We start from the raw sequence: 27,818 nt of genomic DNA on the forward strand, positions 1-27,818 counted from the left end.
GAAGGAAATGGAGCCCAGGCTTGCCTGACCCCAGATCCTAAGCTCCCAGGCACTAAGCCCCATGGGCTCCACAGAACAAGCCTGAGGACATCCTCTATACCAGATCCCACCGTCATCTCGTCTATACCCTCCTGCACCTGCCCTGTGCTTCAGAGTCACCGAGAGAGACTGGGCCAACAGGGAAGGATGGAAGGCATCTGGGCACCTGATTAGGACACCAGAGGTGGTACCCAAAGAGGAGCTGCACTCACAGAGGAGATGCATCGGATCAGCCCGGCCAGGCCCAGCCCAGCATCCATCATCCCCTCAGCTCAGACCAGCCCAGCATCCATCATCCCCTCAACCCAGCTCAGCCCAGCATCCATCATCCCCTCAACCCAGCCCACCCCAGCATCCATCATCCCCTTGGCCCAGCCCTGAGCACTGGGCCAGGTCCAGGGTGCAGGGACAGCATGCAGGGCAGCCGGAGCAGCTGAGGAAAGGCAAAGATCCTGGAGTGAACAGAGCCACTCTTCCTTTAACAGGAAATGCCCATCAGTGGTGGCAATTGAAAACGGGCCTCCAGGCAAGTGACAAGCACTGAACAAAACAGGACACTTCTCCCCTAAGGAGAAGGGTTGGCTCAAGTCATCTTGAGAGATTTTTTTTTGGACTAATTCTGTATACAGTTTCTCCTTTTCTTTTAAAATTAAATTTTAAGGCCAGGTGTGGTGGCTTACACCTGTAATCACAGTACTTTGGAAGGCCAAGGCAGGAGGATCATTTGAGGCCAGGAGTTCAAGACAAGCCTGAGCAATGGATCAAGAGCTCATCTCTACAAAAAAATTTAAAAATCAGCCAGGCATGGTGGCATGTGGCTGTAGTCTCAGCTACTTGGGAGGCTGAGGCAGGAGGATAGCTTGAGCCCAGGAGTTGGAGACTGCAATGAGCTATGATCGCATCACTGCATTCTAGCCTGGGTGACAGAGCTAGGCCATCTCTCAAAAAATGAAAGAAATGATTAAGTTACATTGGAATGTAATGTTACCAATGAGCCTCTTCTTGCTATATCAGGGTCCCTGCTTCCCAGAGGCTACTGGAACCTAGGATTCACTGTGCACTTGGGCAACAGGAAATTGGGAAGTCTACTGCCCTGACCTCTGACCAACAAATAGTTTTGTTCTAAACTAGGCAATAAAAACATAAAATGTTATTTTTAGGCAGAGGAAATAACAGCAAAAAATAAGACTCCAAGGGCCCAAGCCACTATGAGCCAACTTACCCTCTGACAGCCCTCCCGACAGACAGGGTGGACGGGCGGTCCTGCTAGCACAGCACTGAGGACAGGGCAGGGCAGGCCCTGGATGAGATGGGGGTGCAGGAGTGGAGCTGGCCCAAGAGAGCAGACCCTGGGCTGGGAAGAAGGAAGGGCTGGTGGGCAGGACACAGGGCTGGGGAGGTTTGTGAGGGGCCACAGGATTTCACCTCTCAGCCTGTAGCTCTCATCTTTCCCCCAACCGCCTGGGGAAAAAGATTCTCTGGACCTTCAGGCACACAGATGCAAAGATGAGAACTGCCATGGGCACTTCCGAGCATGGCCAGTGAACAATGCTGGGAAGAGCAGGGTGGAAGGAGAGTGGCTGGTCTGTGGTAGATCACTTAGTGACAAACCGTCCTCTCCATCGGTGCACCAGCTCATTCACTACAAGCTGCAGCACCGCTCCTCACCTCTCAGCAGACCCTCAGCAACCAATGCGGAGGCGAGCCAGAAAGGATCGCTGCTTCTCTTTCTCAGAGGTCAGAGAGATGAAGGACATACCTAAGACGGGACAGGAAGTGACAAAGTCTAGACCAGAAATCAGATGTCTGGCCATTAGCTGGATGCAATCACGAAAGGATGTGGGCATTCATCAGAAAAAAATTCTTACATATACATGCAATGATGTTGAGAATACTTCGAAATAACGTGGGTAAGCAGGTACAAACATAAATAAAACAAGATCAGTCCTGCGTTCATCATCGGAACTGAGTGATGGCACACAGGGCTTCACTGTATCAGTCTCTCCACTTTTCTGTTTGACTTTTTCCATAATAAAATGTTGTAAAAATACTTCAGTGCTCAACAATCATATAACTTGACTCCTTGACCCTCATGAATCTCAATCTAAAGAGAAAAATGAGTGTTGTGTGACAAGGTAGATTAGCTCAGTGCTCTGACAGTAGAGAAGAAATAGGATTTTAATAACGTATGGTTTTAAAACCTATTGTTCTGAGATCTGTACACAGAGTTCTTTTCTTCTTAAACTCAAGAAGTTTATTGCAATCAGAAGTTTATTACAATCAGAAAATCTGCTCTTTAGCCTCACTCAAATGACAGAGCATAAAACTTATTTCATGTTACTGGGCACAGTACCTGCATCTCAGCTGCATGCATTTATGGTACTAAAACCTATGACACCACTGCAGGAGTGGTGATGGGGACATCCACTTGCTGTCCCTATCTATGCAGCATCTATGGGACCTTCCCCTGGCTGGAGGTCTACCAGTCAGGACTCCCACTGGCAATAAAGCAGTGCCCACTGCTTTATCACAGTAAAGTTCTGGATCATAATGGAAATCGTCATGAGAAACATAAACTACTATATATTTTGCTACTGATGCTGTTCATACACATTTCATCTTAATCACACCCACTGAAAACAGGTGGTCCATCTATCCTTGAGATGAGTGGCAGCTCTGACACCTTCTGTGGCGCTCTGGTCCCCATCCCTACCCATGCAGGAGCCCTCGCAGAGCTGATACAGGGGCTCTGCAGGGGACAGGAGAGAGGCTTCCTGGTCACCCCAGCCCCTGAAACCAGAGCAGTTCTTCCTGATCCCTGTTGGGTAAGTTTCCTCCTGCTCAGATTGCACTGAGCGAAGTGAAAATGGACAAATCCGATGCCTACAGAGGCAGGCAGGAAGCACAGCTGCAGACAGCTGTGGGCACAGCAGGGAGCTGGCGGCACGCATTCTACCAAAGAAGGCAGCACTGTTCTGCTCCAGCCGAGTGCCCGAGTTTTGGGTGTTTACACAGAATCTCCTGGCGGTTGTTTTCTGTTTAACCTGGTAATTCTTAAAAATTACAAACACTATAGTGCAAACAAACAATGCCTGTAAGTTATATACCACTGACCGTTCACCGTCTCCCAATTCCGATGTGGGCAGGAAACCCGCTGTCATGAGACACAGTGATTAATGAGGTCACTCTGTTCCCTGACCCACCAGCTAAGCAGTTACTATTTCTCAGACAGGCTGGACTGTGAGCAGCTCAAAGGAATGGACCGTGTTACACTCATTCTTCTGAGAGATTGAACATACAAACAGCCAATGGGCTGCAGCCAATGGCCAGACCACGTATAAAAGCAGAACTCCAACCCAAAATCTACATCAACCTGCCCAGAAAGCCAGCCCACCACCTCTAAGTCAGACCTGCAGGAAGCCAGGCCAGTCCCCTAGCAACCAGTCCAGAAGCCAAAACTAACCCACAATCATGGCCCAAAAGGACCAAGGCAGGATCAGTAACTGATACTACCCTAATTGATTTTATTTTATATTTTAGAGATGGGGTGTCGCTCTGTCATCTAGGCTGGAGAGCAGTGGTGCAATCATAGCTCACTATAGCCTCGAACTCCTGGGCTCAAGTGATCCCCCCACCTCAGTCTCCCCAGTAGCTGGGACTACAAGCACGAGCCACTATGCTCAGCTAACTTTGTTTTTTCTGCAGACCCTGAGGTCTCGCAATGTTGCCCAGGCTGGTCTCAAACTCCTAGCCTCAAGTGTTCCTCCCGCCTCAGCCTCCCAAGTAGCTGGGACTACAGGCATGTACCACCATGCTTGCCAGCTTCCCTAATTTTTATCCCTGTTTCTAAGAGACAACAAACCAGAGAAAGCCACATATGTACTTCTAACCAATCACATACGACGCCCCACTTCTGGTTAGCTGTCTCCACCTTGCCCTGGCCAGCAGCCTCCACTCAGGCACACCTGAAGCCTCCCCACTCCTCTGCCTATCTGGAGTCTCTGCTAAACCCAAGTGGAGGCTGCCTCTCTTGCTGGAGCAAGCTCTAAATAAGCAGCTGCTGCCTGTTCTGCTGCCTGGTCTCCGTTTATGTTCACACTTTATCCGTGGAGGACTCAATTTGGTGCCCATTCTGGGCTAAGCAGGGGCTAAGAAGTGGCTGGTATGAAGGCGGCTGACTGGAGTCGCTCTGACAGGCGCACGCCCTTCCCTTTCCCCACTCACTACAGTCTGAAGCAGACAACAGCCTCCAACATTCTCCCGGTGTCCCCTCTAGCCTTCTCCATCTGTCTGTCCTCCACATGCAGCTGAGTGGAGCCAGGTCCCAGCACTCAGCCTGGAAGATGTCTGGGGCTCCATCCCGACCTATGTTGCCACCTGCCTTTCTGTTCCCCACTCCCCCACACCAAGCTCCTCCCCATCTCAGCCCCTTCACTCATGCTGCCTTCCCTTTAAAAAGCATCTCCCGCATATCTCTGCAGGGCTGCCCCTCATCACCCGAGCATCGCCACATATGGCAGCTCCACAGAAAGGTCTGAACAGAGGCCCTGGCCAAAGCCATACCCCAGGCCCGCTCTACCGAGGGACTCAATGCTTCCTTCCAGCACTTAGCACCCCAAACTACCACACTGTCTGCCTCCGAGTTACGGTCTTTCTCTTTCTAAGCAGAATGCCAGCTCCCTGAAGGCTGGGATCTGCTCATCCTATTCACCACAGCGGCCCAACATTCAGCTGACACTCAAGACGTATCCGTCAACGAACCGAGGAAGATGTGTGGTACAAGTGGTGACCATGCTTTGTGAATTTTCTAGGAAAACCCCAAGAGAATTCAGCCCTGTGGTCTATGCAATAATTCCTATCACACTATCACACCAGCACCATGGGTCTTCTGAGAGTCACCCCCCACCACTCACCCCCAGCAATTGGGATTACACGGCAAGTTAAGGGGCAGAAAAGGAAGGAAGAGGCAGTGGTGAGCATGAAGTGAACGTGTGCCCACAAGCACTCTGTGCCAGGCGCTGAACATACATTCCCTTGCTTAATCCTCAAGACTCTTCCATGAAATGAATGTGATGTCCCTTATAACACAGAAAGCTGAGACTCAGAAAAGTAAAAGAACTTTCCCCAGACCCTGGAAGAAACAGGACTTGAATTCATGCCTTTGAAAAATGGCTTCCCTGTTCCAGCCAGCGGGGTCTGTGGTAATCCCACTGAATCCATTCCCAGTACTTCCACGCATCAGCACATAACCTCTCTCATGTCTGGGATCCAGTTCAAAATGCATTCCCAAACACATGATGTGTGCGCTTAGGGGAGCGTGAAGCGCACAGAAATCCTGGCTCAGCAACTCCATGCTGGCCTGAAAGGGCTGCAGTGGAGCAGTCCAGCCTGGACTCCCAGGCTGCAGACATGAAGAACGGGCAGGACTTGGACACATCTAGGCCAGCAAGAGCCAGAGACACAAAAGCAACATCAATTTCCTTGTGGTTACAGAGCTTCTTGAACCCAAAGATTCCTGTCTAAGCACTTAATAACTGCCGGCTGTCAATTCTGTATGTTGAGAAATTCATCGAGTCACACGTTAGATGTTACTTTTCATACTCATTTTTTGCCACTTTTCAGTTATGATCCCAGACTTTATCTCCCTTGATTAACTGAAAGGCAGACCGGCTCTGACAGTGGTATGCTGATTAACTGTTCATCATTGCCAAAGGGGAGATCTATAAATGAAATCACTAAAAACAGAAGGAAAATGTACTTGGAGCCAGCTTCTAATTATGACTGAGTCTTCCTTGGAAAGAGAAGGTGCTTACAAATAGGACTACAGACAGGATGGAATACTAAACCAAAATGTCAACATCGCTGATTCACCATCAACGCACGTAGCCTGATGATGTACAGGAGTCCAGCGTGAGACGACGAAGCAGATACAGGCATGTCAATCAGCACGCTGGGAACAAACCCGGGATGAAGGCAGATAAGAGAGTTGACAAAAACAGAAAATCTTTATCTAACCCCATCGTGACCATGATACTTGACTCACTCATCTAGTTTTGACACATGTATTTCAGCGACCTGGTTTTTGCCCAAACATCAAATTATTTACTCTGCTCACTGAAGTATTTCTAAATCTAAATTTTTAAATCTAAAACTTCAGACATTTTTACCTAACTTGTCCTTAAAACAATAGATAATTTAAAACCTCATAAAAATGAACATTAAACATAATAATACAGTGTAATTAGTTCTAAAATGTTAGTGCTGGAGAGTATAGAACTGTACCTCATAGCAGTCTGGCAACCATAAAATAAGAATGAATCCAGGGAAGTATTTTAAAACTAATAGGTAAAAATGGGATGAAGAATGGGATTATTTTTTGAAACAGGGTCTTGCTCTGTCACCCAGCTGGAGTGCACTGGCATGATCTTGGCTCACTGCCACCTCTGCCTCCGGGGCTCAAGGGATCCTCCCACCTCAGCCTCTGAGTACCTGTGATTACAGGCTCACGCCACCAGGCCCCACTAATTTTTTTATTTTATGTAGATACAGTGTTTCGCCATGTTGCCCAGGTTTGTCTCAAACTCCTGAGCTTGAGTGATCCACCTGCTGCAGCCTCCCAAACTGCTGGGATTACAGGCATCAGCTACTGCACCGGGCCAAGAATGAGATATTTACCTTGTCTCTAAGTACCTCCCTGCAATATACTTATTAATCACACAGAAAAAGAGTAATTGTACACTGGAGAGACCTGGCTGACCCCATCAACACCGTAGCCGACCTGGTAGGATGCAGAGAGAACACAACACTGCTTCCATATTATATCTGCAAAATTAAAACTCCTAGATCTAATTAGGAGGAAGCTCCAGACAAACCTAAGCTGAGAGACAGTCTACAAATAGCACATGTGGCTACTGAGCACTTAAAATGGGGCCAGCTAAACTAAGTGTAAAATACATATTGGATTGCAAAGACATATTTCCATCACCCCCAATATGGTTTGGCTGTGTCCATCCAAATCTCATCTTGAATTGTAGTTCCCATAATCCAAACATGTCATGGGAGGGGCCTGGTGGGAGGGAATTGAATCATGGGGGCAGTTACCCTCATGCTATTCTTGTGACAGTGAGTGAGTTCTCAAGAGATCTGACAGTTTTATAAGGGTCTTTTCCCCTTTTGCTCAGCACTTCTCCTTCCTGCCTGCCACCATGTGAAGAAGGATGTGTTTGCTTCCCCTTCCGCCATGACTGTAAGTTTCCTGAGGCCTCCCCAGCCATGCTGAACGGTGAGTCAATTAAACTTCTTCCCTTTATAAATTACCCAGTTTTGGGTATGTCTTTATTAGCAGCGCGAGAACGGACTAATACACTCACCAAGTTTCCTTGTGCCTCTTTGTAATCCCTCTCACCTACCCATCCTATCCCTCCTCTATGCCATCCCCATGCAACCACTGAACCATCCTGTCATTACAGTCAGGTACGCATTGTCTAGAATTTCACATAAATGGCTTCATATGGCCGGGCACAGTGGCTCACACCTGTAATCCCAGCACTTTGGGAGGCCGAGGCGGGCAGATCACGAGGTGAGGGGATCAAGATCATCCTGGCTAACACAGTGAAACCCCATCTCTACTAGAAATACAAAAAAATTAGCCGGGCGTGGTGGCACACACCTGTAGTCCCAGCTACTCAGGAGGCTGAGGGAGGAGAATCACTTGAACCTGGGAGGTGGAGGTTGCAGTGAGCGGAGATTGCGCCATTGCACTCCAGCCTGGGCGACAGAGCAAGACTCTGTCTCAAAAAAAAAAACCAAAAAAACAAAAAACAAAACAAAACAAAATTGCTTCATACTCTTTCACCTCACTTCTTCCACTCAGCAAAATCATTCTGATTCATTCATATTCTAGCATGTAGGAAGAGCTCACTTACTTTTATTGCTAAGTAGTATGGATTTATCACAGTCTGTTCATCTGTTCAACTGCAAATGGACAATTAGGTGTTCACATTTGGGGCCATTACAAATAAAGATACTCTATCTCTGCACAAGCCTTTGTGCAGGCATATAGCTTCATATCTCTTGAATAAATGCCTAAGAGAGGAATGGCTGAATCATAGGAAATTGCCACACTGTTTTCCTAAATGGCTGTCCCATTTTACATTCCCGACAGTAGTATATTAGAGTTCCAGTTCCTCCATGTTCTCACCAATACTTGCCTTGCAGAGTCTTCTTCATTTTAGCCATTTTAATACACATGCAGTGGTAGCTCACTGCGGTTTTAGTTTGCTTTTTTTTTTTTTTTTTTTTTGAGACAGAGTGTTGCTCTCTCCCCAGGCTGGAGTGCAGTGGCGTGATCTCAGCTCACTGCAACCTCCGCCTCCCGGGTTCAAGCAATTCTCCTGCCTCAGCCTCCCAAGTAGCTGGGATTACAGGCACCTGCCACCAAGCCTAGCTAATTTTTGTATTTTTAGTAGACACAGGGTTTCACCCTGTTGGTCAGGATGATCTCAATCTCCTGACCTCGTGATCCACCCACCTCGGCCTCCCAAACTGCTGGGATCACAGGTGTGAGCCACCATGCCTGGCCTGCATTTTGTAAATGTCTAATGATGTTGAGCATCTTTTCATGTGCTCATCTGCCATCTATACAACTGATTTGCAGTGTTCAAATATTTTGCACACTTCTTACTGGGTTGTATGTTTTTCCTTTTCCTTTTCTTTTTTTGAGACAGGATCTCCCTCTGTCACCCAAGCTGAAGTGCAGTGGCACAATTTCAGCTCACTCCAACCTCTGCCTCCCGGGCTCAAGCAACCCTCCCACATCAGCCTCCCAAGTAGCTGAAACTACAGGTGCACGCCACCATGCCTGACTAATTTTTGTATTTTTTTTGTAGAGACGGAGTTTTGTCATGTTGCCCAGGCTGGCCTCAAACTCCTGAGCTCAAGCAATCCACCCGCTTCAGCCTCCCAGAGTGCTGGGATTACAGGTGTGAGCCACCACGCCCAGCCGGGTTGAATGTTTTCTTATTTTTGAGCTTTGAGAATTCTCTATATATTCTGAATACAAGTCATTCATTAAATATATTATTTGCAAATATTTTCTCTTAGTATTTTGCTTGTCTTTTCAGTCTCTAAAGAGTATTTTTTAATGTAAATTTTTAATTGTGAAGTTCAATTTATCGATTCATTCTCTTATGGAGCATGCTTTTGGAGCCAAGAAATCTTGGACTAATCATAGGTCACAGAGGTTTTCTCCTATGTTTTCTTCTGGAAGTTTTATAGTTTCAGGTTTTACATTTAGGTCTATGACTCATTTTGAGATAATTTTTGTATTTGGTGCAAAGTATGGCTTGCAGTTCATTTTTTGATTATGGATATCCAATTATTCCAGCACTCATTTTGGAAAAGACTATTTCCACTAAATTACCTTTGCACTTCTGTCAAAAATCAGCTGTCCACCTATGTGTGGGTCTGTATCTAGCTCTCTTATTTTTTTCCCTTCATCTGTTTGTCCATCATGACATGACTACCACACTGTCTTGATAGGACAGCCATACAGTAAGTCTTGAAATCAGGCAGGGTTCCTCAAGTTTGTCTTTTTCAAAATAGTTTTGGCTCTTCTAGGTCCTTTACATTTCCATGTGAATTTCAGAATCAGCTTGTTAATTTTTATAAAAAGCCTTGCTGGGATCTAACTGGGATTTCTTTGAATCTATAGATCAATTTGGGGAGAATTGATACCTTAACAATACTGAATTTCCCAGCCCATGAACATGCTATGTCTTTCCACTTATTTAAATCTCCTTTGACTTCTCTCAACAATGTTTTGTAGTTTTCAGTGTACGGGTCTAACACATTTTTGCCAGATCTATTCCTAAGCATTTCTTATTTTTAATGTTATTATAAATGGTGCTATTTTTACATTGCCATTTCTGATTATCCATTGCCAGCATATAGAGAAACAATTGGTATTTGGATATTGATTTTGTGTCCTACAACTTTGCTAAACTCACTTATTAGTTCCAGAAGATTTTTTGTAGATTCCATCAGATTTTCTACACAGATGATCATGTTGTCTGTGAACTGACAGTTTTACTGTGTCGTCCTTTCCAATCCAGCTACCTTTTGTTTCTTTTTCTCGCCTCAGTACACTAGCTAGAACAAAAGTGGTGAGAACAGACATTCTTGTCTTTCTCCTGAGATTAGGGAAAAGTATTCAGTCTTTCACCATTAAGAGTGATGTTAGCTGTAGGTTTTACAGAGATCCCCTTTATCAGGTTAAGGAAGTTCCCTTCTTCTCTCACTTTGCTGAGGGTATTGTTTTTGTTTTTGTTTTTTAATCAGGAATAGCTGTTGGATTTTTTTTTTTTTTTTTTAAACTCTGTAGAGGGCCAGGCGCGGTGGCTCATGCCTGTAATCCCAGCACTTTGGGAAGCCAAGCCAGGGAGATCACTTGAGGCCAGGAGTTCAAGACCAGCCTGGCCAACATGGTGAAACCCCACCTCTACTAAAAATACAAAAATTCGTCGGGCGTGGTGGCACGTGCCTGTAATCCCAGCTACTCGGGAGGCGGAGGCAGGAGAACTGCTTAAACCCAGGAGGCGGAGGTTGTAGCAAGCTGAGATGGCACCACTGCACTCCAGCCTGGGAGGCTTTTTTGAGACTCTGTCTCAAAAATAAAATAAAATAATAAAATAAATGAAATTTATTTAATTTAATTTTATTTTTTTTTTTTGAGATGGAGTTTTGCTCTTGTTGCCCAGGCTGGGGTGCAATGCACGATACCAGCTCACTGCAACCTCTGCCTCCCGGGTTCAAGCAATTCTCCTGCCTCAGCCTCCCAAGCAGCTGGGATTACAGGCATGCACCACCGTGCCCAGCTAATTTTGTATTTTTAGTAGAGACGGGGTTTCTCCGTGTTGGTCAGGCTGGTCTCGAACTCCCGACCTCAGGTGATCTGCCCACTTCAGCCTCCCAAAGTGCTGGGATTACAGGCGTGAGCTACCGCGCCCAGCCTTAATTTTAATTATTTAAAAAAAAAAAAAAAAAAAAATATATATATATATATATATATAAAACTCTAGAGTTCAGACTCCTCACTTGTGTTCTAAGCCTATTTATCCTATTTATCCCCTGCTACTTAGGATCCCTTAGCTTCCTATAAAAAACTTTCTGCTACATCACACCAGGGCAGACATGAGATTTTGTCAAATACTTTTTCTGTACCTATTGAGATAAACACAAGATTTTTCTTTTTTAGCTTAATATGGTGAATTACACTGATTTTCAAATATTAATACTAAATCAACCCTGCAAAATCAGGATAAACCCTACTTGGTTATGTCGTACCATCCTTTGTAAACACTGTTAGATTAGATTTGCCACAATTGGGTTTAGCACGTTAACATCTACACTCATGAGGAGTCTTGTTTGGGGTTTTCTTTCCTCGCAATGTCTTTGTCTGGTTATGGTATCAGAATCATGCAGGTCTCATAGAATTAGTTGTAACATATTCTCTTCAATTTTACAGAAGAGTTTGGGTAGAAATGGTGTGAGTTCTTCCTCAAATGTTTGGGCCGGGCACTATTCCCAGCTCTGTGAATAGCTGGCATTGTTTTCTCTAATCCTTCAACTAGTTCTCTCCCTGGCCTTAAGAAGTTTTCTTGCTCATCAGTTCTCAGCGGGATCCTTGAGTGGAGGGGCACTTTGGACATCTCAAGTTTTCTCTCTGTGCACCTCTCGTCCACCTTATACTCCATTGTAAGTACTCCGTCCTGCAACCTCTACCTGCCTTAGTCTCCCTGAACTCTCATCTCCATCTCCTCAACGCAGGGAGGCTGCCTAGCTCTGCCTGGGTTTCCCCTGTGCCATGGCCTAGAAACTTTCTAAAGGCACTGAGCTGGGGCAGCTGTACTGCTCACTCCCACTATCGCTTGTGGCAGAAGAAAGTTACTTGGTCTTTCCCCCAGGTTCCTGGTACAGAACTTCTAAAACTCTTAGAATTCCCTGAGTCATATAGGTGATAGAAGCATCTTTTGCTCTAATGAGGCAACTCTTGGCAGGCCCCTAGGATGGGGGCTGGTCACCAGAATGACCAAGCCTCAATAAAAAACATGGAACTTTCAGCCACTCCCCAATATCTGAGGAGAAGAGAGGGACTGGAGATGGAAGCACTCGTCAACGGCCAGTGACTGATCAATCATGCCTGTGTAAAGAAACCTCCATAGAAACCCAGGAATGGCCAGGCACGGTGGCTAAATAAATATTTCAAATCATTTCTAATGGTGGATTCACAATTTTGTGGGATTATTTTTCTTAGAGTGTGCCAAATTCAATAATCAACAGGCCCTATAAAACCTGAAACTGGGCAGGGTGCAGTGGCTCACGCCTGAATCCCAACATTTTGGAAGGCTGACACAGGATGATCACTTGAGCCTAGGTGTTCGAGACCAGCCTAGGCAACAGAAGAAGACCCCCGTCTCTACAAATAATTTAAAACTTAGCCGGGCGTGGTGGCTCATGCCTGTAATCCCAGCACTTGGGGAGGCGGAGGCAGGCGGATCACCTGAGGTCAGAAGTTCGAGACCAGCCTGGCCAACATGGTGAAACCCCATCTCTACTAAAACTACAAAAATTAGCCGGGTGTGGTGGCTCACGCCTGTAGTCCCAGCTACTCAGGCGGCTGAGGCAGGAGAATCGCTTGAACCTGGGAGGCGGAGGTTGCAGTGAGCCGAGATCTTGCCATTGCACTCCAGCCTAGGTGACAAGAGCAAAACTCTGTCTCAAAAAAAATAAAAATAAAAATAAAAATAAAAAAGAAACCCTTGAACGACAGGATTTGAAGAGCTTCAGGTTATTAAACACACAGAGGCATTGAGACGGTGGTGCAAGTAGAGAGGGCACGGAAACTCCATGCCACCCCCACTTCCCACAGCTGGCCCTGTGATCTCTCCTATGTGGCTGTTCCTGAGTTGTGGCCGTTATAAAAAAAACACGTAAGTCAAAATGTAAGTAAAGTGTTTTCCTGAGTTCTACGAATCATTCTAGAAAATTATCAAATCCAAAGAGGGAGTTATGGGAACCACTGATGTATAGCCATTGGTCAGAAACACAGGTAGCCCAGGACTTACAACTGGTGTCTTAAGTTGGGTCAATCTTGTGACACTGAGCCCTTTAACTTGTAGGATTTGATGCTAACTCCAGGCAGATAGTGTCAGAATTAAACTGAATTATGGAATGCCCAGTTGTTATCTAGAGAACTGGAGAAGTAGTGTTAGAAAAGATACCACATCAAGTGTCAAGAGAAAAAGAAACCCTCATTGCCCATCTCTCGAAAGATCACTGGCCTTGACTGACGAATGTCCAGTGTTTTATACTTTGTCCATTTTTGAATTGTTTCAGGCAAGAAGGTGTACTGAGCCCTGTTGCTCCATACTGGTCAAGAGTGGAAAACCTCAAACCCAAGCCTTCTCCACCACCCCCGAGGCCTCCTGTGCCTACTTCTATCAAGGAGGCCTATATTGGAATCATCTGACCCCTTGTCTGTATGACTCATGTGAGCCATGGTAAAATAAAAATTTAATCTCTGAGTCACCAGTCCCTAGCACAGAGGCCTGGCTCACTTGAGATTCTAGGGAAGCTTTGCTGGTTGAATAAACGTATGTGTGGATGCAAGTCCTGGCTCAAAAATCTAAGGTCCTCTAAGAACACAGGTCCCTAGCGCCATTCCGAAAGGCTCGACCCAAGGCCTGCACTGAACTTGAGAACAAAATCTAAACTCTTCACTAGCCAGGAGAATTGGGGACTTTGTTTCCCCTTAACGACAGTAAGAAGAGAACCCAAACCAAAGCCTAGAATAAGAAGTGATTTGATAAACTGGACAAACACCCTGGGAAATGGCAATTAGAATAACTTGCAATTTCAATCACTCCTTTGTTTCATAATTTTCCTAGAAGCTAAATATTTTTCTATTTGGTACAAGGGGATTTTCCTGGCCATCTCTTCAAAAGATAGGAAATTAATAATATTGGGTCTTGCGAGTATTCACTTAAGTTTAGATAATTTCTGTCATTTCCTGTTTAACATCTCCCTAATAACAAGAACATGCAGTAACAAGTTTTTTGGCATTTTTCTTAAATGAGGATAGGACAAAATAGATTGTTCTACCCTGTTCACCCTGGCCATAACCATATCTAGGTGCAAAGAAATGGTACACAGTGTGAAGAATAAATCAATTCCTAGACACATTCTACAGGACTTTCCTAAATTAGATCATAACAATTTTAAAGGTCAAATAAAGGCAAAAACACTTTCAGTCTTAGTACCAAGGCATCATGTGGCTCCTTGCAGTGAGCTGTGAAACTTCCCCACCAACATGAAAGCTTACAGTCAAGACTCACAGGAGAAAAAAAGAGAAAAGGACTAAATTGTCATGTAAATAAGAGATTCAGGATTAACACAAGCATTCTTTTATTTTTTTGAGATGGGGGTTCACTGTGTTGCCCAGGCTGGAGTGCAGTGGTGCAATCTCAGCTCACTGCAACCCCCACCTCCCCTGCTCAAGCGATCCTCCTGCCTCAGCTTCCTGGGTAGCTAGGACCATAGGTGTGTGCCAGCACACCTGGCTAATTTTTTGTACTTTTGGTAGAGACTGGGTTTCACCATGTTGCTCAGGCTGAAGACAAGTGTCCTTATGCCCATTTCTGGAGGATATTGAGGGGTAGGTTTAAAGTCTGACCATGCTTTTTTTTTTTTTGATACATGGTCTCGCTCTGTCGCCCAAGCTGGAGTGCAGGGGCAGGATCTCAGCTCACTGCAGCATCTGCCTCCCAGGTTCAAGCAATTATCCTGCCTCAGCCTCCCAAGTAGCTGGGACTACAGGCATGCACCACCACACCCGGCTAATTTTTGTATTTTTAGTAGAGATGGAGTTTCACCATGTTGACCAGGCTGGTCTTGAACTCCTGACCTCAGGTGACCCACCCTCCTCAGCCTCCCAAAGTGCTGGGATTACAGGTGTGAGCCACCACACCCAGCCGCTACTATGCTTTTTAAAGAGCAAGAGAAACTAGCTTAACAGGTATAACATCCCCTTTCAATACAAAAGTCTCTCACCAAAGATCCTTCTCTGCTGGTACAACTGCGGCGCATCTACTTTCACCACGGGGATGGTTCTCAAACCTAAAACTGTCTCTCTCACTCTCTGCTTTGAATACTTCAAGAGGGCCACACTGTCCGCAGAAGTAAAAAGACATTACTATGGTGTATAGGGTTCTTCATGATCTGCAAACTTACACACGAAAAGAATGTATTCTCTTCCCACACATCATATATTCTTGTCTAGGGATTCCCAGGGTAGGTTATCAGTAGGTCAATTAGGTTTGGATACACAGAATTAAACACAGTTCAACAGGCTAACTTGTTCCTGGCATTACTGAGCTCCCAGAATTCCCCATGGAACACCTCCATGGACCAGTGCTCTGGAGAACGCAGATGCTACTCTCCAGACACTTCAAACTGCTTCTTCTCTGTCTAACACGCCACCTTCTTTTATTCCTCCTTCCTTTGCACACCTTGAAAGAATATTTGTTTCTGTTCTGTCTCCCCCTTCTTATTCCCATTCACTGCTCACCTCTCTGGGATCAGGCTTTGAACTCTAACATGCTGCAGAAACTGCAGTGCTCCAAATGTGACACCTACCTTTTCTCGTGTCCCTTCACATTTTGAAAAGTATAAAATGATGTTCATCACTTTTGAATGCATTTGCATGCAAAGGCATAAAAGTGGCTGGGAAGAAGATGTAATGCACTCATGAAGTGTTTGCCTTTGGGGACAGGAGGGACACCTTTTCTGGTGTCCCTTCGCCCTTTCACAGCTCACTGCAAGGAGCTACAGGATGCCTGTGGACTAAGAATGAAAGCATCTTTTTGCCTTTTTTGTGTGTCCCTTCACCTGTGTACTTGCTCCCTGTGTACCTGTGCACGCCCTTTCTCATACCTCTTGGCTTGGCTCACTTCTATGTCATTTTTTATCTTTTTCTTTTGAAAATTAAAAATACAGAGAGAAAGGCAGAATAAGGCAGAATAAAAACCAAACGCCTGCATTCCCATTCATCAGAGGTGACAACCAGTAGACTACACTAATTAATGTCATGTTGTTATGCTAATAATGTCACGTTGGCTTCAAGACTTTTCTTTTTAATAAAAGAACATAACAGGATAAAAGTGAAGGGTCCTGTGATCTCTGCTGACAGCCCACTCCCACTCTGCTTCTCCTCACAAGCACCTCACAAGTGTCCTGCGTCTTCTTCTGGTCCACTTTTATACCTTTACATGCAAATGCATTCATAACCAATGAAAACCATTTTGTACTTCACAAAAAAACAACATAATCACATCATACAATAACTCATCACCTTTGTCACTGCATAAAATCTAATCAGTAAGATCTACCCATATTGGCACACAACTCAACAATATCTGCCAATGCTAATTCGACTGATCTATCAACACTGATTCTACTGTTTCTTCCACCATCTCCAGTTACTTAGAACTTAGCACCAGGCCCTGTCTCCAAGGGCTTCTTATTTGCCCCTCCCAGTGGCCCCGTAAGATGCCCCAAATGCCTTCAGCTGACACAGGGCAGGGACACACTCTCCAGGTCCGGCCCAGTCTAAGGCTGTGCCCTTAAGTGTTGTGCTAAGCTCCCCCATTTTTTTGTTTTATAATTTATTTTCTTTTTTTCAAATAAAAAAATAGAGAGGGTCTTGCTACATTGCCCAGGCTGGTCCCAAACTCCTGGCCTCAAGCTATCCTCCCACCTTGATTCCCACAGTGCAGGGATAACAGCGTGAGCCACCGCACCCAGCCAAGCTGCCCTGTGTCCATCAATACCCCACTAGGCACTGTCTCTGCGCCAGGTGTCTTGTACATATCATGTCTCTCAATTCCCTGAACCATGAACTTACTTATGTGTTAAGTACAATTACTATCATCACTTTACAGATATAGAAACTGAGGCTGGGGCAGGTCCTGGAGGCTTGGTGTGAGCCACAACTATACAGCTTTAGACTCTAAGTTTTTATCCACAGGGCTAAATGTCAGGTTTACTTGGAAAAAAAATAAAAGTGGAAGATGAAATTAGAAAGATGGGCCCGTGTAAGATTGTGAAGAGGCTTGAATGCTCAGCTCAGGAGTACCGGTTAACAAGTTACATGGTATTGTACCTATGTCACTGGTCCCTGATCAACACAGCACCAGAGCGCCCTGGGAACAGGGAAACGGTACTCACGGTCATGGACCTTGTAGCAGTGCCTCTGCAAGCGCTTCACGTCCCATTCCTCTAGCACGCCATGGGTCATCAGCAACTGGAGGAAGCGCCGGTGGACATCAGTCATGACGCCCATTCTCCTTGTGCTGCCCTGCATGTGGGAACGAACTGAAAAGGAAGTAAATGACACTAGTCATCCCCAAGCACATCAGAAGCAACGTCCTGGGTCTTGTACTAATTTACATTAACAAATATAAATTTGCTATCATTTTTAAAAGTCATTCTTCATGCTGTTTACTACAAAGGTGAGAAGAAGAACACGAGTCACAGCATCAGGACTGGGCAGTGGTAAGAGGTGTGGATTCTGGAGCTAGAATGCCGGGATTCAGGGCCTGGCTCTCCCACTTACTAGGCGTGTGAGATTGAGCAACTTAGTCCCCACAGGCTTCGGTTTCTGATCTGTAAAGTGGGACTAATGATAGAAACGTCCTCTGCAGAACTGCTACGAAGATTAGATGGGTTAATACATGTAATAGCCTGGTAACACAGTAAGCACTAAATAAGTCTGAGCTATTTTTACTATTAGGCAATTCTGGGTCTAACCCTTGGCTGAGCCTTTTTACCAGATCTATGGCCTTGGAGAAATTGACCAGAGGCCCCGTTTTCTCACCATAAAATTATAATAAAGTTTATTACTGAGAGAACTACTAGTAAACACTTAATAAATGTTAGTTTCCTCCTCTCCCCAAACCGCTAATAAAACAATTATCATGGCAAGACTTCAGACTATTTTCTAAATCTCCTGCTCGCTAACAAAATGGGATCTTTCCACAAACCACAAAGATCACAGTTAATAAAACTATTCCACAAGCCCTGATCAAAACGCTGGCTACTGCCATGGAGCACGCAGTGCAGGGGCTAAGAATGTGAATTTGGAACTAAACAGGAAGCACTGAGACCAGAAAGTCCCAGATCTGCCTGATCCTAAGGATTTCCTAACGTGCATTTTAACAATACAGATTCCCAAACCCTTTCCTGGATGTTCTGACTGCAGTGGGTCCTGGAATTCTGAGGTGTTTACATTCATTTTAGGTCAAGATCTGACAAGAAAGAAGTTCACTGGTGCCTTGGGCAAATACAGCATGCAAACATTTTTAGCTAACAATGCTCAGCCTCCCTAAGGCCTAGTCTCTTCACCTCTAAAACTGGGAAACTAGTAGCTACCTTAAAGGCATAGAGGAAGCCTAAATGAGTCACAACTACCAAAGGCTTGCCAAGCACCTGGCACATAAGAGATCCACAAGACTGCTAATTAGTGTTCTTTTGTTCTTTTTTTTTTTTTTTTCTGAGATGGAGTCTCACTCTGTTGCCCAGGCTGGAGTGCAGTGGCATGATCTCGGCTCACTACAACCTCTGCCTCCCGGGTTCCAGTGATTCTCCTGGCTCAGCCTCCCAAGTAGCTGGAACTACAGGCGCCCACCACCGTGCCTGACTAATTTTCGTATTTTTAGTAGAGACGGGTTTCACCATGTTGGCCAGGCTGGCCTCGAACTCCTGACCTCAGGCGATCCACCTGCCTCAGCCTCCCAAAGTGCTGGGATTACAGTGTGAGCCACCATGCCCAGCCAGTGCTGTTCTTTAACAGCATCCTCAACTGGACCTCAGGGCTGGGAAAATGCGCCATCTCATAACCAGTCCCTCCAACTGCCTGCTAGAAAAACATCCTCCATCTCACCAAATCTGCACCTCAACAAAGCCTACGTTAGACTCATCCTCTCCTTCCACCTCCTTAGCCCCTTTCCTCTCCCAAGTCCTTCTCTTTGCAAATCATCTGGTGTGGACGGTGCAGTCCACACAATCATACCACACACCTGAGCATCGAACTCTGGTCCTCCTCTCCTTAAACCTCAAATCCAGCCTGTCATCAACTTTATTTCCTATCACTAAGGCCATTCCATGTCGACGTACTTAGCACCCCCGTATTTGCCAGTGGTTGTTCTGGGCACAGGGTTAGAATGTGCTAGGCTAAAAAAAATGGACTTCTATCCTGCAAACGAAAGATCTCTACAAACTAAGGGTCTTGAAGCAGGAAGATGGTGTTGCCGAGCTGTGTTTTAGGGAGATTATCCCCTTTGGCATCATGGAGGTGTAGAGGAAAGAAATGGGAGCCAAAGAGTCCAGAAAGCAGTCTCCTGAAGGGATCCTACAAAAGGGGATGAGGTATCACCGAGGCTTGGCAGTGGGGACAAATGATACGAATCACGGTCATTGTGATCCCATCAAATCTCAAGCAGAATAAACTCTAAAATATCCACCTAGGTTCATCCTAGTAAAAGCACACAATACCAGAGATTAAACACAATCAAAGAAAAAGTCAGATGACTTCTAAAGAGCAACAAGTAGACTGCCGGCTGCCATCACGATGGCAACAATGGAAGCCAGTCACAGTGGAAACATATCTTCTATGCTGGGAGGGGGTGTCTCAACAGAGAATTCTGTAACGAGCTGAAGACTGAGGGTAAGACAAAAACATTTCCAAACAACAAAAAACTGAAAGAGCAAGTGACCAGCAGGTGCTCCCTAAAGGAAATTCCAAAGCATATAGTTCAGGAAGAAAGAAAGGGATACAAGTTGGAAGGTCTAAAATGCAGGGTAGAATAAAGAGCAAAAAAAGTTGGTAAATATGTGGTTAAATCCAAGTTAACTGTATAAAACAGTAAAAATCAGAAGAAATGCTTCTATCTTTAAAAAAAAGTTTTTAATACCACAGTAAAAAGAATGAGGTTTTTAAAAAACTAAATACACAAAAATAATAACATAAATGGGAGGTGAGCAATCACTGGGATTAGTGTTCTAATAGCCTTGTGATGGTCAGGAGTAGAAGCTGGACATGAATAAATTTTACACTTGCATTTTACAATTTCTAGAGTAACAACTTTTAAAAAAACAAATAGTGTATATAATTTCCAAATAGTAAAGGGGAATAATGTAATGAGAAAAAATAATGGAAAAGAAAACCAGGATAGGAAAAACAAACACAAAAAAACAAAGTAAGTCAGGAGAAATAATCCAACTAGATTAGTAATAACAATGAATAAAAATAGACTAAATGTTCCAGCTTAAAGACAAGGACTGTTAGACCAGATTTAAAACCTTATCAAATTAATAATGAATAAAATCTACCTCTATATTATAAGAGTTCCTTATAGGCTGGGCACAGTGAGCCCAGGAGTTCAAAACCAGCTTGAGCAACATGGCAATCCCATCTCCACAAAAAACACAAAAATTAGCTGGGCATAGTGGCACACCTCCGTAGTCCCAGCTATTTAGGAGGCTGAGGTGGGAAGATTGCTTGAGCCTGGGAGGTCAAGGCTGCAGTGAACCATGATCATACCACTGCACTCCAGGCTGGGCAACAGAGTGAGACCCTGTCTCAAAAAAACAAAAAAACAAAAAAACAAAAAAAAAGGTTGCAGGGGCTGGTCGTGGTGGCTCACACCTATAATCCTAGCACTTTGAGAGGCCAAGGCAGGTAAATCACCTGAGGTCAGGAGGTGGAGACCAGCCTGGTTAACATGGTGAAACCCCATCTCTACTAAAAATACAAAAATTAGCCAGGCATGGTGGTGCGTGCCTATAGTCCCAACTACTCGGGAGGCTGAGGCATGAGAATCGCTGGAACATGGGAGGCAGAGGTTGCAGCGAGCTGAGATGGCACCATTGCACTCCAGCCTGGGTGACAAAGCAAGACTCTGTCTCAAAAAAAAAAAAAAAAAAAAGAAACTATAAAAAGAACTACAAATTAAATCCAAAGAAAGGTAAAATGAGAAAATAATAAAGGGCAGAAATTAATAAAGACTGAAAATAAGCATATATCTAAGGTCAACAAAACCAAAACTATTCTTTGAAAAAACATAATAAAAGTGAAAAACTTCTGACAAGATTTTCCAAGAGCTAAAACTTATAAACAAACAATATTTGAAAAAAAAGGAAATTAACTGCAAATGAGACAAATATCTGCAATTAAGATACTTAAAAATATTATCAATAATTTATAATAATCTGAAATTTACGTAAAAAGTCATAGGAAATTTATTCAAAACTAATGAATGAATTATCTGAAAACCTAAACACTCCTATAACCATTAATGACATTTTATAGAAAATCCATCTTCTCACAAAGAAAACTTCAGGTCCCAATGACTTTATCAAGAAGTTCTACCAAATAGTCAAAAAACAAATAATTTCAAATGTTACACAATCGCAGCGCCAGAAAAAAAGCAAACCCTCCCCAACCCATCTGATAAGGCTAACCTAATTTGGCCCTGAAACCTAACAAGGATGTCAAAAGAAAGGAAAATTACAAGCCAGTATCTTTCATGAACACAGCTACAGTATGTCCTAAGCAAAATGCTAACAAACTTAATCCAGATATGTAAAAGAAATGACATATCATCACTTAGGTTTATTCCAGCAATGGTTTCACATCTAAAAATCAATGTGAGTCACCACGTTAATAAAGGAAAAAGCATTTTAAAATTCACACAGGGCCGAGCGCGGTGGCTCATGCCTGTAATCCCAGCACTTTGGGAGGCCAAGGCGGGCAGATCACCTGAGGTCAGGAGTTAAGAGGCTAGCCTGGCCAACGTGATGAAACTCTGTCGCTACCAAAAATACAAAAATTGGTTGGGCGGGGTGGCACGCACCTGTAATCCCAGCTACTCAGGAAGCTGAGGCAGGAGAATCGCTTGAACCTGGGAGGCAGGGGTTGCAGTGAGCCAAGATCACGCCATTGCACTCCAGCCTGAGCAACAGAGTGAGACTTCATCTCAAAAAAAAAAAAAAAAATCACATGGAACCAAAACAGAGCCTGAATAGCCAAAGCAATCCTAAGCAAAAAGAACAAAGCTGGAGGCATCACGTCACCCGACTTCAAACTACACTACAGGGCTAAACAGCATGGTGCTGGTACAGAAACAGGCACATACACCAATGGAACAGAATAGAGACCAAAATTAAGGCCATACACCTATGACCACCTGATGCTTGACAAAGATGACAAAAAGAAGCAATGGGAAAAAGACTCCCTATTCAATAAATGGTGCTAGTATAAGTGGCTAGCCATATGTGAAGACTGAGGCTGGACCCCTTCCTTACAGCACATACAGGAATCAACTCAAGATGGATTAAAGACTTAAATGTAAGACCTAAAACTATAAAATCCCTGGAAGACAACCTAGGCAATACCATCCTGGACATAGGAATGGGCAAAGATCTCACGACAAAGACACCAAAAGCAATCACAATGAAAGCAGAAATTGACAAATGAGATCTAATTAAACTTAAGAGCTTCTGCACAGCAAAAGAAACTATCAACAGAGTAAACAGACAACCTACAGAATGGGAGAAAATATTTGCAAACTATTTACGAGAGAAAATCAAACAACCCCATTAAAAACTGGGCAAAGGACATGAACCGACACTTTTCAAAAAGAAGACATACATGTGGTCAACAAGCATATGAAAAAAAGCTCAGTATCACTGATCGTTAGAGAAATGCAAATCAAAACCACAATGAGATACCATCTCACATCAGTCAGAATGGCTATCATCAAAATGTCAAAAAATAACAGATGCTGGCAAGGTTGCAGAGAAAAGGGAAACTTATATACTGTTGGTGGGAGTGTAAATTAGTTAAACCACTGTAGAAAGCAGTGTGGCAATTCCTCAAAGAGCTAAAAGCAGAACTACCATTTGACCCAGCAACCCCATTACTGGGTATATACCAGAGGAATAGAAATATTCTACCATAAAGACACATGCATGGGAATGTTCACTGCAGCCCCATTCACAGAAGCAAAGACATGGAATCAACCTAAATGCCCATCAATGACAGACTGGATAAAGAAAATGTGGTACCTATACACCGTGGAACACTATGCAGCCATAAAGAAGAATGAGATGATGTCTTTTGCAGGAACATGGATGAAACTGGAGACTATTATCCTCTGCAAGCTAACACAGGAATAGAAAACCAAATACCACATGTTCTCACTTATAAGTGGGAGTTAAATGATGCAAACTTATGAACACAAGGAAGGAAACAACAGACGCTGGGGTCTATTTGAGGGTGGAGGGTGGGAGGAGGAAGAAGAGCAGAAAACATAACTATTGGGTACTGGACTTAATTCTTGGCTGATTAAAAGAGCTGTACAACAAACCCCTATGACGTGAGTTTACCTATCTAATAAACCTTCCCGTGTACTGCCAAACCTAAGTTTTTTTTAAAAAGCATATGATCATCTTAATGATGCAGAATATACAATTGATAAAATTCAACATGTACCTACACCAAAAACAAATTTGGAATCGAAGAAAACATCTTTTATCTACTAAGTGACATCTACAAAAAACCTGCAGCAAACGTCATACTGAAAAATGAAATGTTGGCAGCAATCACTTTAAAAACCAAATTGACCCAATGCAATTGAATCAATGCAATTACAGTCAAAATCCCAAGAGGCTTTGTGTATATGTGTGTGTGTGATTTGACAAGATGATTCTAAAAATTTACATAGAAAACACAAAGGCAAAACAGCAAAGACATTCCTGGGAGAAAATAAAGGCAGAAGGACTTGTCCTACCAGCTATAAAGACTTCTCATATTTGCTGGGCGCGATGGCTCATGCCTGTAATCCCAGCACTTTGGGAGGCTGACGTGGGCAGATTGCTTGAGCCCAAGAGTTCAATACCAGCCTGGGCAATGTGGTGAAACCTTGTCTCTACTAAAAACAAAAATTTAAAAAAAAATCGCTGGGCATGATGGTATGCGCCTGTAGTCCCAGGTACTCATGATACTGAGGTGGGAGGACTGCTTCAGCTCGGGATGTCGAGGCTACAGTGAGTCCTGATTGCACCACTGCATTCCAGCCAGGATGACAGAGTAAGATCCTGTCTAAAAACAAACCAAAACAAAAAAAGCACTTCTTATAAAGCTAGAGTAACGAGTACAGTGTGGTAATGGTACAGAGATAGACAAATAAGACCAATCAATGGAACAGAACAGAGAACTCAGAAACGGAACGGTATACATATATGGATACTTGACGGCGGATGAAAGCAAACTTTCCAATAAAAGGTGCCAGGAAAACTTGTTATCCATATGTAAAAAAATGAATAAAATTTGATTCTTACCTCATACTATATACAAACATCAATTCTGAAGGGATAAGGTCATAATAAGGAAAAATGCTGTAAGACTCTTAGGCAATATACAGAATATATTTATCACCTAAGGGTAGGGAAGGATTTCTTTAAGAGATATAAAAAGTACAGGTCATAAAGGAATATACTGATAAATTTGACTTTTGTTAAAATTAAGGGCCTCTATTCACCAAAAATACCAGAAAGGTGGGGGTTAGGGGATACAAACTGGAGGGCATTTAAAACAAACATAAGCTACAAAATACAAAAGATTCATATTCAGACTATATAAGGAATTCCTACAAATCAGCATGGGAAACACAACTGTAAAAGAGAAATGGGCAACAGAAATTTTACAAAAAGAGGATGCATAAATGATGAATAAATACAGAAAAAAGATGCTCAATCTCAATGTTATCAGACAAATGATTATGAAAACCACAGTGAAGGAATGTCTTAGCCACCACCAGACAGGCAAAAATTTTAAAAGAATGGTTGAGGCTGAAACTTTCATCTGCTGCTGGAAGAGTATAAATTCTTTTCCTTTTTTTTTTTTTTTTTTTTTTTTTGAGACAGGGTCTCACTCTGTTGCCCAGGCTGGAATGAAGTGACACAGTCATAGCTCACTGCAGCCTTGACCTTGTGGGCTCAATCGATCCTCTGACCTCAGAACCCCCTAGCAGCTGTGACTACAGGCACACACCACTATGCCCAGCTAATTTCTGTATTTTTTGTAGAGATGGGGTCTCACCTGTTGTCCCAGCTGGTCTCATACTCCTGGACTCAAGCAATCCACCCACCTCAGCCTCCCAAAGTGCTGGGATTACAGGTGTGAGCCACCACTCCAGGCTGAGTATAAATTATTGTAACCATTTCAGATAACAGTTGATATTACTAGCAAATTTGCATATCCCCAGAAATCTACTATTAGGTATATACCTTACAGAAACTTCCACATTTGCCCTAGGAAATATGTTTTTACAGAAGCACCTTGTAATAACAAAAGTCTGGCAACAGTATAAATGCCTGCCAACTGAAGAACTACATTGAAACAATATAATCATCCCATAGAATTCAAATCAGCAATGAAGATAAAGTAGAGCTCCTCACATCAACACGCATACTTCTCAGAAAGATAATGTTAAGTGCAACGAGCAAGTCACACAAAATATATTTTAGGATCCTATTACATAAAATCGAAAACTCAGCAAAAGCATACATTTATTCATTAGAAATACACACATACATGGTAAAAACTACAAAGCAAAACAAGGCAACAAGTAACACAATATTCAGGGCGGTGGTTATCTTTGAGGAGGGAAGAAAGGATTCAGTGGAGGGTCTGGCGATCTGAAAATGTCTATTTCTTAACTTGGTGGCAGGTACATGAGTGTTCATTTTATTTTTGTTCTTCAAACTTACACTTCCACACAATTGTATAGGTATGTTACATACAATGTTTTTAAATGTGATGGGCTGGGCATGGTGATTCACACCTGTAATCTCAATACTTTGGGAGGTCAAGGTGGGAGGACTGCTTGAGGCCAGGAGTTTAAGCCAGCCTGGGCAACATAGCAAGATCCACTCTCAACAACAACAACAACAACAACAACAAAATAATGTGAATATGTTAAATAACAGCCAAAATAAATGTAAATGAGAATGAGAACAGGATAGGATTGAAAGCTATAATTTGGTGGAAAAAGGGTAGGAAAAGTAGGAGTGGAAGAAAGACAACCATAAGCTTGTTTATGCATATTATGTCCTTTGTCTCTATGAGAAGAGACTGTAGGGAGAATGGTGGGATTAGCCATAGACATGTATTACCTACTTAAATAATTTTATTTTATACAAAAATCAGCCAGGCGTGGTGGTGCACACCTGTAATCCCAGCTACTCAGAAGGCTAAGGCAGGAGAATCGCTTGAACCCAGGAGGTGGAGGTTGCAGTGAGCCAAGATCGCGCCACTGCACTCTAGCCTGGGCGACAGGGCGAGACTCTGTCACAAAAAGAAAAAAAAAAATTACTTTTTTAAAAAATTAATTAAAACAGTTTATTGGCTTTAAATGTACATCAGTAAATTTTTAAATGCTAAAAAGTTATGATAAAAGAATACAGAACCAAAACATCAAAGAAAATAGAGGCTCAGCAGCATGATTTCAATATATTTTCCTGGATAAACAGATTTTTTTTCTAAGTATATGCCTTTTTATTCAAGAACAAAAACTCCCTAAATTCAATGTTTAGAATTGAATTTTTTTAACTAAGCCCAGAAAACTGGGGCTCATAAAATAAGGCATAATACGGGCAGCAAAAGAAAAAAGGAGAAAAAAATGAGAGAAAAATTGGTTTTAATCCCATGTATAACATAGGTTGGCTGGTTTTGTTTTTGTTTTAGCCAATTTAAGGCAGAATTATCTCTCTGCAACCTTGCAGATAAATCCTAGTGTTTTAGCTATAAGTTTCAAGAGTTCAGATATACAGATAAACCAATTTAAAAAACCTTTTCTAAGGCTTTTGAAGCATTATATAAATCTTTAAAATTCCTATCACCCACATTTTAAGAAATACATCTATACTTTTAAATTTATTATTAAATTAATTAAATGCATTAATTAAATCAATCTATTTAAATTTAATAATTTTAAAATAGAAATGTTTGTGGAATAAGTAAATCTCAGTCATACCATTCGTGCGGGTGCTAACACAATTCTAGTGCTTCACATGCCCGACCTCATTTAACCCAAACCAGAACAACCTTGTGAGCAAAGGGTCACTGACCCCATCTTACAGATGAGGAAACTGAGACTAAGAGGGCACAAGGTGACACACAAGAGTTGGTGGCAGAGATAGATAGACGTGACCATACAACAGCACAGTTCCTGTTTTCAAGGACACTCTCTATCCAGCGAGAGTGTGAAAAGTGTGTGAACAGAACAACTACAATCCAGGTCCCTCATCTGCAACCCTCAAATCTAAAAAGGTATGAATACTAGTGGATGATCGGATGCAGGGGAAAAAAAAAAGTCTGAATGCCAAAACTTGTTTAAGTTGGAAAACTTGACCTGACTTAAGGTGAGGCTATTTATGGTTATTTATCCCAACAGTGTAAATATATGCTTTTTTTTTTTTTTTTCGAGACGGAGTTTCGCTCTTGTTGCCCAAGCTGGAGTGAAGTGGCACGATCTTGATTCACTGCAACCTCCGCCTCCCGGGTTCAAGCGATTCTCCTGCCTCAGCCTTCCGCCTCAGCCTCCCAAGTAGCTGGGATCACAGGCACGCACCACCACGCCCGGCTAATTTTTTGTATTTTT

The 27,818-nt window shown here is 43.3% G+C and overlaps 1 protein-coding gene across 4 annotated transcripts in view; it reads right to left on the reverse strand.

Annotated features, from left to right (window-relative positions):
* The window catches only part of NSMCE1 (NSE1 homolog, SMC5-SMC6 complex component), a 43,689-nt gene that overhangs the window by 14,801 nt on the left and 1,070 nt on the right, over positions 1-27,818 (reverse strand). For 3 of the 4 annotated variants that reach the window (XM_009430529.5, XM_510891.8, XM_063797730.1), the window contains one exon: positions 17,323-17,469. In XM_009430529.5, the coding sequence (XP_009428804.1) occupies positions 17,323-17,469 (147 nt within the window). Of the gene's footprint in view, positions 1-17,322; positions 17,470-22,007; positions 22,130-27,818 lie in introns of those variants that run through there. The other variant, XM_063797731.1, reaches the window with a different exon arrangement.

The sequence above is a fragment of the Pan troglodytes genome, chromosome 18 (assembly GCF_028858775.2).
Source record: "Pan troglodytes isolate AG18354 chromosome 18, NHGRI_mPanTro3-v2.0_pri, whole genome shotgun sequence".
Classification (NCBI taxonomy): domain Eukaryota; kingdom Metazoa; phylum Chordata; class Mammalia; order Primates; family Hominidae; genus Pan; species Pan troglodytes.